Source organism: Pinus tabuliformis, chromosome 5_2 (genome assembly GCF_031772625.1).
Source record: "Pinus tabuliformis cultivar Carrire ecotype Pingquan chromosome 5_2, CPIR1, whole genome shotgun sequence".
In the NCBI taxonomy this organism is placed as follows: domain Eukaryota; kingdom Viridiplantae; phylum Streptophyta; class Pinopsida; order Pinales; family Pinaceae; genus Pinus; species Pinus tabuliformis.
In genome coordinates, this window is record NC_142306.1 from 295,023,766 (window position 1) to 295,038,119 (window position 14,354).

The window sequence follows — 14,354 nt, forward strand, 5'->3', positions numbered from 1 at the left end:
CCCTCAAGACAGCCGGCGCCGCACGTTTTATCGTATATAGGGTGCTCCCTTGGTTACTGCGTTTGATGAGATGCGGTCGTAGCCATGGCAGCAGAGTCATAAATTCTTGGCAACATTCTTTTAACTCAGTGGTATGATCATCTGCACCTTGCCTTGTCATCCTTGGTTTATCGACGAGACATGCTTGCTTGATCTTGTTTTCCAGCCTCTTGACCTCGACGTCCATCAAAATGCTTTTCTTCCTCAATCGTACCTGGTCTTTTTCGAGTTTGCGAAGTCTAAGGTTCCCTCGCTGAATGGCTTCCTGAATCCTTATGTGTTTGACCTCGCGTAGCTGTGTGATTTCTTCGTCCTGGTCTTCGCGCACTGTCACATCTGCGGGAGCTATTACATGTGGATTCCTCTTTGCATTCTCTTCAGAAATTTCGGTCTCTACTTTGTTGCGCACCTTTGGAGTCGTTTCTGCGGTCAGGGTTTTGCACATGGTCCTATAGGCCCATCAAACCGCTGGTACGTGTAGGTCCCAATCAGTGCGTCTCGCCTGGTAAACCCTGTTTAGTATTTCGCACACCCTATCGAATGCTTCTTCGTGGATAATTGGTAGCGTGCGTCGCCTTTCCTGCTGCTGTGTTTTGTTCCGATTCTCTATCCTGGGAGTGGGGTGCGCTTGTGCGAGTTGGCCCATCAAACCGCTGGTACGTGCAGGTCCCAATCAGTGCGTCTCGCCTGGTAAACCCTGTTTAGTATTTCGCACACCCTATTGAATGCTTCTTCATGGATAATTGGTAGCGCGCGTCGCCTTTCCTGTTGCTGTGTTTTGTTTCGATTCTCTATCCTAGGAGTGAGGTGCGCTTGTGCGAGTTGTACGACATATGTCCGTACCCATCGGGAAAAGTGGGCGCGCAAGTTGTTCTGCCCTTGCTGACTGGCTCTCATTCTGAGCTGGGGTTTTCCAAAGCATAGGTGCATCATCCTTTTGCATCCACGCCAGTCCTCAAAACTTCCTTGATGCGTACCCCACCATCGTGCGGGCGTTGCGTGCAGTGCCCACTTCAGAGCATCGAATCGCTGTTGTTCTGGTATTGCGATTTCAAATTTGTTTAGGAATTCATCCACTGCTGCCAACCCATCATATGTCGGCAAATCCCTTGCTTCTGTTGTCACGCAACGCAGTGATCTAACCATCATGTTGCAATTAAGTGTTGTTACTTCGTGCAACCGATTCTGCCATCGCTCTATCTCTTCGTCTGAATCCGAAGTGCAGGAGCTTTTACGCTCCCACGAAATCCTTCCATCTGCAGTCGGGTTCACCCAATCCTCTTCTCGCGCGGTTATCTTGTAAATACAATCGAGATCGTCATCACTATCATCGTCGCGCAGTGGTTCAGTATATCGCGCTCCTTCGGCGGGATCTAGAGGTACTACTACGCGTAGTGACTTTTTTTCAAAGATCATTTTGCGCTTCTTCATATTTATGACTCCGTTCATATCGGTGGCCCAGTGTATTCCTAGTAGCGCGGGATAGGGATTACTGTCATCAACAATCTCTATCACTTCAAAATCCGCCTGCACGCTCGCACCTTCAATATCCACTGTTACCCCTTGCAATCTTCCCATGGGCAAGATCTTCTGTTGGTTCGCCATTCGTAACTAAATAGGAGACCACTGTAGCGCGGGTCTGCCCATGCATTCCCATGTTTGTTTTGGCAATACATTCATGTCCGATCCGAGATCCAGGATTACCTGATCCATTTCATACTCGTCGATTTGCGCAGTCAACCTCATTTCCCTTCTTGTGCGCAATGCATGCTTTCCAAGTTTCCAGACCACGCGCGGTTCTCCTGACCCCGCGCACCTAGTGATAAGTTCTTGTAGTCCTTTTACTGCCTTGCTGTCACGTAACAGTTTCATGCATGTCTCCAGAAAGGTAGTGAGCATTGAAGGATCCATCCCTAGTTCTAGTTGATCCTTACTACTTGAAGTGGAGGCCTCTGTGAAGCTCTTCTTAGCTTCCATGAATGTCTCCTTCATACGTTCTAAATCAAATTCGGGTTCCTTTGTAGGAGCCTTGTGAACCCATGCACTTTCTTCTGACTGTTTCCCTTTATCATCGCCAGGGGTCATGCCGCTTTTGAGCATCATGTTTACATTCGAATCTTCTTTGCACGGCTCAGACCTCATCATCTGCGAATTCTGAGTCGGAGGGGGCTGAAGTACCCCTTTTTCGCACATTCTTGCTATCAATGTAGGGAAGTCTTCTGCCGCATGATCAAACTGAGTACAGTACAAACATGATGTTCTTGTCGGGTTTGTACAATCGCGGGGCATAGTGCCCTGACCCTCCGCAATTGTAACAAATTAGCTGTCCGCGACCCCTTCTTGGTCCCATTCCACCTCGACCTCGATCGTGCCCCTGAAATCCAGCGTGCGCCATTCCTGCATTTGGGTCGAGGGCTCGTGTTTCGGTTTGCACCCTGTAGGCAGGAGTCCGATCCATCATTAGTTCGTAGCTTCTGCAGGTGCGTTCATCATGGCCTACCGACCTACATAAATTACAAAACAATTGCTGGGACATCTGTTTATACTTTTGCAATAGATGATAATTATCCGTGGTGTGCTTTTCTTCTATCTAACAGATCGCGCACCATAATACAGGCGCCGCGCTTGGTCCTGCTTGTGCCTCAGGTCTTAACGGCATCGGCCCTCCTCCTGCCAAGTAATTCGTGAACATTGGACAATGGTCCTTGTCATGCCCCTAGCCTTTGCATTTTATGCACCATACCTCCTCGCGTGCCTCTAGCCGAGGTGTCCTGTCCTGTTTCAAACTCTGCATCTCCAGACACAAATTTTGCAGTTGCGCATGGATTTGTTGGACTCCCAGACTAGGGTCTTGTATAGGGGTCTCATGCAATCTCATTGCCATCTCCAAAGCTTTGGCCTGGGTGGAAAGTTTTTGCTGTGATAGCGCTGTCCTCAAGTGTAGTGTTAGTGACGCTACAAACCATGCGCGGTGCTGTCCATCCGTCAACGTCATGTTGGCTTTGCGAATCATACCCTTCAATCTTTGGTCCAAATCCCAGGGGGTCTTGCCCGGGAGCATCGCGATCTCCTTAAACTCGATGATTGATTGTGTTTCCGACTTTGGCCTGCTAAATTCCCTGTTCAGCATGGTCTGGATTTCTACGATTCCTGTGTTTGGATGGTCATTAGAATGCTTGATGTACCATGTTAATGCACGATCCTGCAATGCGCTCACCAGTGTAGCCTTCTTGATATTGTCATCCACGACTCCTTGTGCTTCCCATACTGCTCTTACCACGAACCAGAATTGGTCCGGATCTTCATTCCCTACTCCTCTGAATACCAGTAGTTTGATCGCACTCGCCATACTGAACTGTGGTGGTGGCGGAGGTGGGGTGGGTGGAGATGGAGGTGAGGAGGGTGAGACGGGTGGCGGTGTAGGTGGAGGTGGTAAACACAGAATTCGCTGCCTTATCAGACTGACCGCGCTTCTCAGAGAAACTTTCGCGAGCTCTTCCTTGCTTTCCCGCGAGGGGGAAATTAAGGGACTAGTTTCTAATTCTTCACTACTTCCGCTTCTGTAGATCTTCCCACTTCGCGTAGTCCCAAACATTAATTTATTCGCATAACCCGCTTTTCACACAATAGCATCTTAATCCAAGTGTTCAAAGATTTGATATACTTACCTCGCGGTCCCTTGAGGAAACGTCTCTTTGCCTCACTGTAACTGACGATCATGTCTACCGCGAACTCAGTGATAAATCCTCCTATAATTCGGTCGAGCCAATGGTCCACAGCTTGCGCGATCTTATCTCCTGATGCTTCTAGTTTGCGCACTAATTCTGGAGTCCACATGATTGGTTTGTCGAGCCTACACCTTCCTTGACTGTCTGCTAGCTTTGCGATCCACTCATACAGCTCAGAAGGAAAGGATGCAAAGAAAATTTCGTGGATTTCCGTATATAAGTAGCGCTCCAACCACTATTCCTTAGATACTTGCGGATTTCTGTTTTCCTACGCTGCGAACTCGTGAATCTTCTTGTCCAACCACCCTTCAATTTCTTTCTTTGTTGGATTCCAGTGGCACGACATCAGACATCCCTTATGCAGATCCCGGTCCTGGCAATGGAACCATTTGTTGGCTTGTAGGGGCCTGACCCAGGTTCAGAGGTGATTTAGCCAAACAAATCCCGGTACTACTGGCCCTTTCGGCAACAGTCCGCGGAGCGCAGACTGAGGTCTCACTCGAAGTAGTATGGGAGGGTGCTAGAACCAAGTTTCCGCACCCTGGGGATGTCTGATGAGCTTCTGGCGGTCCGCGGTTTGACCTTGTGCGCATGTTGCTATGCGCATCTATTAGTCCCTCGCAACCTGTGATGCTGCCTTCGCGCAACCTTACTCGGGGCGCGATCCATATTATACCCAAGTTCCTTACTATTTAACCTGTTATTACCTGATTACTTAACTTATCTGTGTAAGACTAGTGATAATTAACAATATATCCAGCAATCATATAAGTGTGCGCGATAAACAAAACTGTATAAATGAATAGAATGCAAGACACAAGCAGATGCACAGAATTTGGAATCAACTTCTCTTTATTATTCTTCGTTTAAGGTTACAGAGTCGACACCACCCTGCGCACTCAGCTGCAGGGGTTCGTGCACTCAGTTGCGGATTCTACTAGGCCTTTGCGCACTCAGCTGCAGAGCCTCTTCCTACTACTACGACCTAATACACTTAGATTCTCACTCTATGCTCTATCTTTTCTCTGCTCCTTCACTCGCTATCTTTACAACTTAGAGCCTTGCTCTATTTAAACAATCCCATGGTCCGCGGACCATGGGTAGGCCGACATGACATTACATTACATTACAAAACTTAGGGCGGACAACCCTATGACTCAACCTATACTTCGTGCTTCGCGCCCGCAATTCGCGGAGTCTTTCAATACATTTGACCAAAACCTGGGCTTTGAGCCCCAAAAGATGCTGTGGGGGGATCTAATGCCCAACATTGCTAAGTGGCAATAGAACTGCTGTAGGTGGTAGTCAATATCCTCTTCTCTGGTCAACATAGTTTTTCCTGAGGCTGTGCATATCATCTTCTTGCTGACGAGTGTGGGATAAGTGGGGTGAATGGGGACCAAATCCCCACTTAATTGGTAGCTCAAGTCAACATTTGATCATGTGACAATTTGTTGTCATTTCTTTGTTGCGTATAGCCTCCATGATATGCCTACATAGAGTTGTTGAGTGGGCCCGTGTATCTCTATGTTTTCTAGAGGTAAAGGGAGGCAAGTACCCCACATTACTCATGGTTACACCCAACTCTGTCCCACATAATATTTGCTGCCACAAAGCTCAAGACAATTGCTACATAGATGCTCCTAGACTAGGCCCGTGTGGGATGTATAACTAGCTGTGGATCTCGTGTAGGGAAAGGTGGGGGACAAGACGTGTTTCAAGTGGCAGTGATGCCCCCCACTAAATCTGCAATCAACCCACCACACAAATCTACTTTGGGATAGTCAACTCTACTTTATGTAAGACCCAAACTTGGCTCCTCTAAATGACTAAACTTATCCCTTTTCACTGGATGTTGATGCAACCAACTCGTGCCTCCATGTGGTGGTCCACTTGGTCCTCAATTCGTGGGCCTTAGGTGGATGCCAAATTACGTTTGAACTCCACTTATCTTGCCAAGTCACTTTGCTTGTCCCCTTCACTTGGAAACACTTTAAAGTGTCCACCACTTATTTAATTTTTTGATTTTTCTTGTCTTTTCCTCCACTTTTATTAGAGAGCGGATTTTCATGAGGAATTAATCATGTTTTGATCCCCAAAGGGGGTCTTAGGATAATGTTGAGGTTCTGAGCACAAATTTTGAGCACCCACAAGCCACCAACATCTCCTAGTGCCATTTATTTACATCATTATATGGGAAAATAACTAAAAATATCATCTTGCGGGAATTTTTAATTAATTAAAAAATCCTAGAAAGACTTAGTCAAATTTCGTAAGACTTTGGATATGATCTAACATGGTAATATACATTAATGCTAGACATTAGGACACACTCAAGGCCCAATTATTAAGCTGCACTCCAGCTTTGGAGGTATGTGAGTGAAAAAACTCAACTAGTTATTTATCGCTGAAAAGCAAAAATAATTAGTCAAGTGAGAAAAACACTCTAGAGTGGACTCACTTAGTAATCGGGTCCTAAATTGTCTAAGTCTGTTACGAAAGTTTATCATGCTAGTGTTCATTTATTACAATTCCCCTGCAAGAGTACGAAATTTGAGAGAAGAAAGTATAGAGGGAGGAGAGAGAAGAGAGGCATGGATGCCCTGCCGACTTTTGATCTTCTGAAAATTTGTCCTGATGGCATGTCCATTGAGTTGATGGGGTCTAGTTCCCTGCTAGGTACAAATTAGTGGGTAACAAGGCTCATGTCACCCTTTTAGGGCATATGGGGGTGACGTGGCAAGCTCTGAAGCAAGTGTTGGCATATGGGCATGATGTTCTAGCCCTACTAATGATCTCTGTGATAGGGATTTGGAACAAGGTAACATCCATCAAACAGGGTCAAGGCTTTCTTGGGGGCATCCTGGGTCCATCTAAGAACATCATCAAATAAGCCAATGCCTTGGCTTCTTGGTACAATGTTTCAACATCTGGAGCTATAGCAAGGGGCGTACAACCATGTTTAGTTTCATCAAAGGGCAACGTCTATCTCATGAGGGAAACGCTTGGGCTACAAGGTCATATCTACTCTCAACAATGGGAAAAATTTGCTATGAATGGTGTTGGATAAGTGTCAAGTCTTCCTTCAAAGGATATTTGTTGCATGAGTGATGAACCACCTAAAACATACCCCCAAGATCAAGTGAGATCAACATCATCAGGGACAAAACCCATCGAAATATCATTGTGAACCATATTCAATGTTAGGGGCACAAAAATAGTTAACTCAAACCTTGCTTTCCAATGTCTTAATAACTTAGGATTTGTAAGCAAGTTACCACACTTGTGTTAGGGATGATTATGCCTTTAGCTCTATTAGGTCCTTCCAAGTTTTTCCACCCCTTTGGTGCACCTTTTACTTTAATGATTTACCTTTTTTTTTGGCATAGCTTAGGATACCAATCTTACTTTATGCTTTTACAATACCCCTTAAAGATGCAACAGTTTCTCACTCATCAGGATTGGGACATTCAAGGGCTTCTTTATGATGTAGTATGAATTTTGAAATGCTAAGGAACTAGGTGATTGCCAGCGAGGAGGGTAGAGCTCATTTTAGGCTTTTGCCCACGTGCTTACTATTTCCTAGCCATATTTTGCATTTTTCTTTTCTTTAGTTGTGGCTTCATATGTTTTTATAAATTTATCATTCTTTAAGCTACATCAACCTCTTGGGGCAAATTTTCGGGCCATGACAGAGACGAGGATACAAAGTGCCAGCCCAATGACAAATGAAAAACAACCCAAAGAATGGATGTGGATAATAATGGAAACATGGAGTGTGGTAAGTATGAAGTACCTTGGCATGCTACTTGAATCGGTGCCTCCTAGTAGTGCCCTTCTTGAAGGAAGGACTTCAGGGGAGGTCACACTGTCCTAGGGGCAAAGGATAATGCCCCAGATGATGCATGGGAACGAGGTTACAATCAAGAGTGGTCAATCTTCCAGCATCGCCTGTGATCCCTATTAGTATGTCCTAAAACATTAAATGAAAGCACATGATTACAAGAATGGTTAATGTACCTTATGATAGATGACCCACTTTCCTTCAAGAAGCATGCCAGATGGGAGAGAGTATTGACTGGAGCATAAGTGGAGAGCTCTAATGGAAAGCTATCTGTGGGCCATCATAGGGTTGCTGGCTGGTTGGCTGTCAAAAGAGGAGAACAAATTTCACCTATGGGTTACCCACTTTTGTTGGGCAATAGGTACAAGTTTTACAAGGGTTTAAACTTTAGTGCATGCTTCCTTAATGCCCAATAGTCATTTGATGTCACCTACTTAGCTTTTGTCCCTTCGGAAGGGGAGTAAACAGTGATATATTTAGGTCTTAGAGGATAAACTTCCTTTATAATGATGCTTATTGCCACTTTTAGCATGGTATTTTCAAGCATAAAACATAAATATCTCTCTTTCTTGCTAAAGACATGTCAGCAAATGCATGGTTTTAAAATGTTTGTAATACAATTGTTAACGCTTCCTAAACAGTGTTCCGCAAGACGAATAGAAATGCGAGAATGTATTGTAACATCTGCAACATCATTTTTCTCCCTCAGATTTGTAATTCTGTATTCATCTTTATGCTTACATTTACATAGGATGCTTCTAATACAAAATAAGTTCTAGGTTTGTGGACAAATTCTTATCAGTTCGGTGATTTCTTTGATTTTTGACAGAGTTGCCAAAAGTTGGGGTCCCTGAGTCACTGTACAGATCAGGGTCAGGATCTGCAGTGAAAGCTGAGATTAGATGCAAAGAAAACAACAGTCCATTTCTGAACTCTAATGGTAAAACCTGTGGAGTGCCACTTTTTCAATCAGCAGAAAAGATCTTGGTTTCCAAGTTGCATGGAAAAACAGCAAAAGAAATAAAGAGCAAATCAGGGAGAAGGACAAAAAATGGAGGACTGAGTAGGAAAAGAACAAGGACAAATCCAGAAGAAGCTTTATTAAATTCAGTGGCTGAACCTGACAGTACAAACGTACCAATGAAAAAGACTGATTTGAAAGATCCCTCTTGTCCTATTCCACTCAATGGTAGGTTTGACGTATCTACTTAATGATTTGTAGCTTGGTTTTTCTTGTGCCATAAAGTTCTTCATTTAATAACATTACCCTTATTTACTAAATATTCATATCCTCATAAAGGACCAATCCATTGTATCGTGTAATTGTACTATTTGGTGAAATGAAAGGTGAGATTGGTCCAATACATGAACAGCCTTCAAATAGTGCCAAACATTGGAACGATCTTCGATATCTGAATATAGAGCTACAAAACAGGTCTTAAATAAGACTGTTATTGTTACCATATTGACATTGTCAATACCAAATTGGGGATAAGTTGTGTGATTTTTTTAGATGCCCACTATTACTTATCTTCTGTGGGAGGAACATTTTTTATTTTCATTTTGAATGCATTTCACCTATTAGGGAGGTATTTTTTGGTGCCATTAACTCTCCTTTCAGGTAAGAAAAAACTCTTGTACATGTGTTAGTGTATACTCTTGACTTGATTTCAATATTATCCTCATTGCTATAGTATATTTTTACGTGTAATATAAAAAAAATGTTTTTGGGTGTGACTGAAAGGTAAGGTCCCTTTCACTATTTCATTATATAATGTGATTTTTTCAAGCTTAAGGGCTTGCTGTCCTAAAGTTCTCTTATTATCTTAAAAATATAATTTATTTAACAACAGAGAATAAAATTTCTAAACATTTCATCAATTACACTGTCGCTGAAAAATGAACGATGGAAAAAAAACACATGCACTGGGATTTCTCCTTTTAATCATTTTTTCATTACTTTGATCAAAACTTACAAGATGACCTTTGCAGTCTACCTGAACCAGCAATTGTACGGTCAATTAAATCACCTCAAACAGCAGTGTATGGCCTGTGAAAAGAGGGTGCAGTTACAACAGTGTGGCTTGCTCTGTTTCTGCCTTTTCTAGACAGAAAATTGCACACTCTCTCCCCTCAACATTGAAGCATGCTCAAGCAATGAACTGTACAATCAGATCTGAAGGTGTACGTGGATCTGAAGATGTATGGTCTATGCATAAAGAAAAGACAGATAAAAGGTATGGACTACTCAACCTGCTGTACTTGCTGGTCTCTTTAGCAGATCTGCTCCTTTTTTTCTTGATGCACATTTTTTTCTTCCAGCTCTCTTGCTCTCTTATCATTTATGATCAACTTCTATCTTGTCCTCTTTATGCTTTGAGAAGATCTAAGATCCTCCATCCTAGCAACTAATTTCCTCAGTCCTAGCTGCCACCTATCTCAATCTTGAGATGTAAGGTTAAGATTAAATCCTAATTTAAGTCATTAATGTTCTAGAACTTCTAAAACATTTCATTTAGATTCCTAATACTAAGTTGACTTCAAGACATTAGACTTTCACTTTTTCTACAAGGTGGAATTATTTCCCACTTTTCCTAAGTGGCCACCAAAGAAATGTGTTGAACCACTTCCTTCTTGTTTACACTGAACTTGTGCAAGAAGTTCTTGCTTGTGCTAGCTTTTTCAACACTCCTTGGCGAGGAAGGAATTCTGCATCAATCCAAGTTTGTCTCTGAATGCTTAAAACTTCCCTTTCACTAAGGTCTTGGTCAGCTTATCAACTACCTACTGATCTATAGGAATATATTGCAGCTTCGTTGTTCCCTTTTGAATCCTGTTTCATATGAGTGATATCCAATCTCTATATGCTTGCAATTGTCATGAAACACTAGATGCTTAGAGAGTTTGATACAACCTTGATTATCATAGTAAATGACTATGGGATCCAACTTCTAATGAAAATTCCTACAAGTAACTTGTGAAGCCAAATCGCATCACAACTAACAGTACTAGCCACCATGTATTCTGCCTTGGTTGAGCTAAGTGGTATGAAAGTCTGCTTCTTGCCGAGCTAGGATATCATGGCTGAACCCAAGCTAAGGCAACCCCATGAAGTGCTCTTCTTGTCTGTTGTACTGCCTGTTCAATTTGAGTCTATATACCCCTGCAACTTCACTTTGTCATCTACAAGTTATCTTAGACCATACTCTATTATGGCTCTCGAGTATCTGAGCACATGTTTTGCTACTACTGAATACACATACCTTGGCTCTACCATAAATTGAGTCAATTTGTTCACTACAAAACACGCATTTTATCTAATGTTGACTAAATACATCAAGGAACTTATTAGCTACAAATACAATATGGGATCCACCAACTTTGAATATGAGGTTGTCACCTTTTGATTAGTGGCCATGGGTGTGGCCATAAAAATCCTCCTTTTGAAACCCCTTTAGTGTCTCAATTGCATGCTTACCCTACCCAAGGAAAACCTCCCGTGGTTTTTGTAAAACCTCCAAACCCAAGAAGTGATACATCACACTGATGACCTTCGCCTCAAGCTCAGCTGCCATGTTTGCTTTGCACTTGTAAGAAACAAGTCACCTACATACAACATCAAAACAAGCAGGTTAAATCCAGCAAGTATATAATTTAATTTAGGATTTTCTTCTTTTTTGGTGAAGCCCATACTTTGCAAATATCCATCCATCTTGGAATACAATGTTCTTAGTGCCTACTTGAGTCCACACAAGTCTTTTTTAATCTTACAAACATGTGACTCTTTCCTATTTACCTCAAAGCTTTGAAACTACTCTATGTACACTTCTTCCTCATTGATCTCATTAGGGAAAGTTGTCTTCACATCCATTTGATGTATCCTCCATCCCATAAATGGAAGTTAGGACATAACTTCTCTAAAAAGAGGGTACCTGGTGATTCCAATGAATGCGTCCTCATTGTCCATTCCCTCTTTTTGGGAGAACTTTCTTGTCACGAACCTTACATTGAAGTTCTTAATGTTTCTATTTCCTGCATGCTTGATCTTATAGAGCCACTTGGAACTCACTACTGATTTTCCCCATAGTCTTTGCACTATGTCCCAAACAACATTCTTCACCATGGCATCTGGGCATACTTGGTGGTTTGCTGTGTCCTGAAAGTTGGAACGATTGAAATCTATGATGCTACTCATTAATTCCACATAGCTTGAAAACTTCTTTAGTTGTTTGCTCTTGCGAAATGTGTGCTCCTAGGAGCCTCAAAATACCATTGAGCATCCCTCAATCTCTGAATGAACCATCAAGGTATCTCGATAGAAGAGGAAGGGGCTAGTTTCTCCTCCTCTTCATTGAAAGGTTATACCGTTGTTGTATTACTACAAAAGCCACTAGTGACCTTGGCTTAACCTTCATAGCTTCCAAATCCTCATCTTCTGTCGGCGGAATAGACTCATGGGTCTTCTTGGATGTAATGTCTTGCTCAAACTTTACATCCCAATTCATCGGTGTCTTTCTCTGCTTTGGAATATATAGGCCTTTGAAGTCTCGTCGTAAACCACAAATAAACCATTCCTTCTAGAGGGCTCCAACACACTCCTACCTATTGGACATTGATGTAAATTAGGCAACAAAAGATGTTGAAATAACTTACCTTTGGCTTCACACCAGTGAATCCCTCGTTTGGTGTCTTATCATCCAAGACTCTTTGAGCACACTAGTTTTGGATGTAGACTATTGTATTGCATGTTTCTTCCCAAAGAAACATCGACAATTCTTGGTCACGAATCATGGCCTTAACAACCTTGATGATGGATTGATTCTTCCACTCTATAACCCCATTCTGCTTTGGATTATACAGAACTATCAACTCCTTTGTAGAAACCTTCAAATTTTTTGGAGGTATTCTCACCTCCATTGTTCGATATGAAGACTTTGATCTTCTTCCTTGTTTGGTTTTCTGCTAGAGCTTTGAACTTATGAAACCTGCTAATTTGCTAAATACTTCTCCTTGGTCTTTAAGATGTTGTTCCAAGTTTTGCAAGATAAGTCATCAATGAAGGAAACATAGTACATGCTTCCTCAAATTGATGCTACTGATGTTGGTTCACAAACATTTGAATATGCTAGGTCTAGAACTTAGAGTCTCCTTAGACCTATGCTCGTTGTTAGGGAAAGCAACCTTGGCATGCTTGGCAAGAGTGCATCCTATGCATACTCCATGCTGCTCAATGTTGAACTCAAGAAGACTTGTGACTATCTTCCTCAAAATAGGCAATGCTTATGATGTGGGTGTCCCATCCTGTTGTGCCTTGACTTGCATGAGTTATCATTATTATGAACTAGGGCTTGGGCAGGTTCACCCTACAACATGTAATGATTACCTTCGCTAACCCTTGTTACCTGAGCTGGATCTAGGCTAGATTCCTTCGGTTTGATGAAGGTTTGCTAGTTCGTGAACTCAATTGCATAGCTCTTATCTTCCATAACTGCAACTGAAAGCAAGTTCTTTTTGAGACATAAAACAAAACATCGCATAATCAAAATCAAAAGATTTACTTGAGTTGAGTTGGAAGGGAATAGTACCAACTCTCGCTACTTGGTAATTAACATCATCACCAAGCTCAACTTGTACTCTAGAGTCTTGCTTCATTACACTAGAAATAAGTGACGACCTGAATGCTTCACTATACAATACCACACATTCCTAGGAATTGTGTCGGTATAAAGACAAGATACCATGAAATCCTTCTCAAATATGGCAGCAAATTTCTTCATCTGAGTTTTTGTAAATATTGCTACTTGCTTTTACTATTGCTTCCCTTTGTTAATTTGGTAGCTCAGGGGTAAATTCCCTCATTTGGACAACCTTCCTCATCCAGAGAAGACCCTATTTTCCCTTGGAAGAATTTAATTTGGTTAAGGAAAAGTTAATTTTTAATGTGAAAACCCAAAAGTGCACAAAAGTTCAGGTCGGCTTTAAAGACAAATTGGGTCTCCTCCAATGCCTATAAATATAGCCTATTAGCACTTCATTTGGACAAACATCACGCTCATTCATTCTTCTTCTTTTGGAGGTTTGATCTATCTGAAAATTACAGGTCTTCATCCACACATGCGAAGAGGAGAGAGAAAATTTCAGAGGGCCGAAATCTCTTTGACCAGCACTTTGACCAACATTGACTTTTTGAGTTTGGTCATAGTTTGATTTAGTATTTTGGATTGTTTTTGGAGGCCAAATTCTTGGGCACAAAGATTGAGGTTTTTTGGGCACTTTGACTGCAATTGACCACAAATTTGACAGTTGACTTTCTCTCTCTGTTGACCAAGTTTGACCGAGTTGTTTGGGACTGTTTTGACCTCATTTTGACCAGATTTCCAGGCCGCATTTTTGGGCAGTTGACTGAGTTCCTTTGGAGGTGTTTTCACCATTGACTTATCACTGGTTAGGGCATCCTTTGCTGCTGTTGATTGCTGTTGACTTTGACCAGATTTGACTTTTGGGCTCATTGTAATGACCCACTTATAGTAAATTAAAATTTATGAAATTAAATAAAATTAATTAAATTAAAAAATAAAAAATAAATAAATTAAAATTAAATCATTAAAATAAATAAATAAACTTTATTACAAATTAAGATATTCAAATAAAATAAAATCAGATTTTGTTTATAAAATCAACACGTATCATAATTTGGACACAATGATGAAGGAAGTCGGCAAATGGAAACTTATAAGAAGGAA

General features: G+C 41.8%; 1 protein-coding gene across 9 annotated transcripts in view; it reads left to right on the forward strand.

Moving 5' to 3' along the window:
- LOC149158714 (uncharacterized) overlaps positions 1–14,354 on the forward strand; it is a 242,414-nt gene that overhangs the window by 70,127 nt on the left and 157,933 nt on the right. For 7 of the 9 annotated variants that reach the window (XM_089436285.1, XM_089436286.1, XM_089436287.1 and 4 more), the window contains exon 2: positions 8,441–8,800. The exons of 1 other annotated variant lie outside the window; for it this stretch is intronic. In XM_089436285.1, coding sequence (XP_089292411.1) covers positions 8,441–8,800 — 360 coding nt within the window. Of the gene's footprint in view, positions 1–8,440; positions 8,801–9,603; positions 9,849–14,354 lie in introns of those variants that run through there. One more of the 9 variants, XM_089436284.1, reaches the window with a different exon arrangement.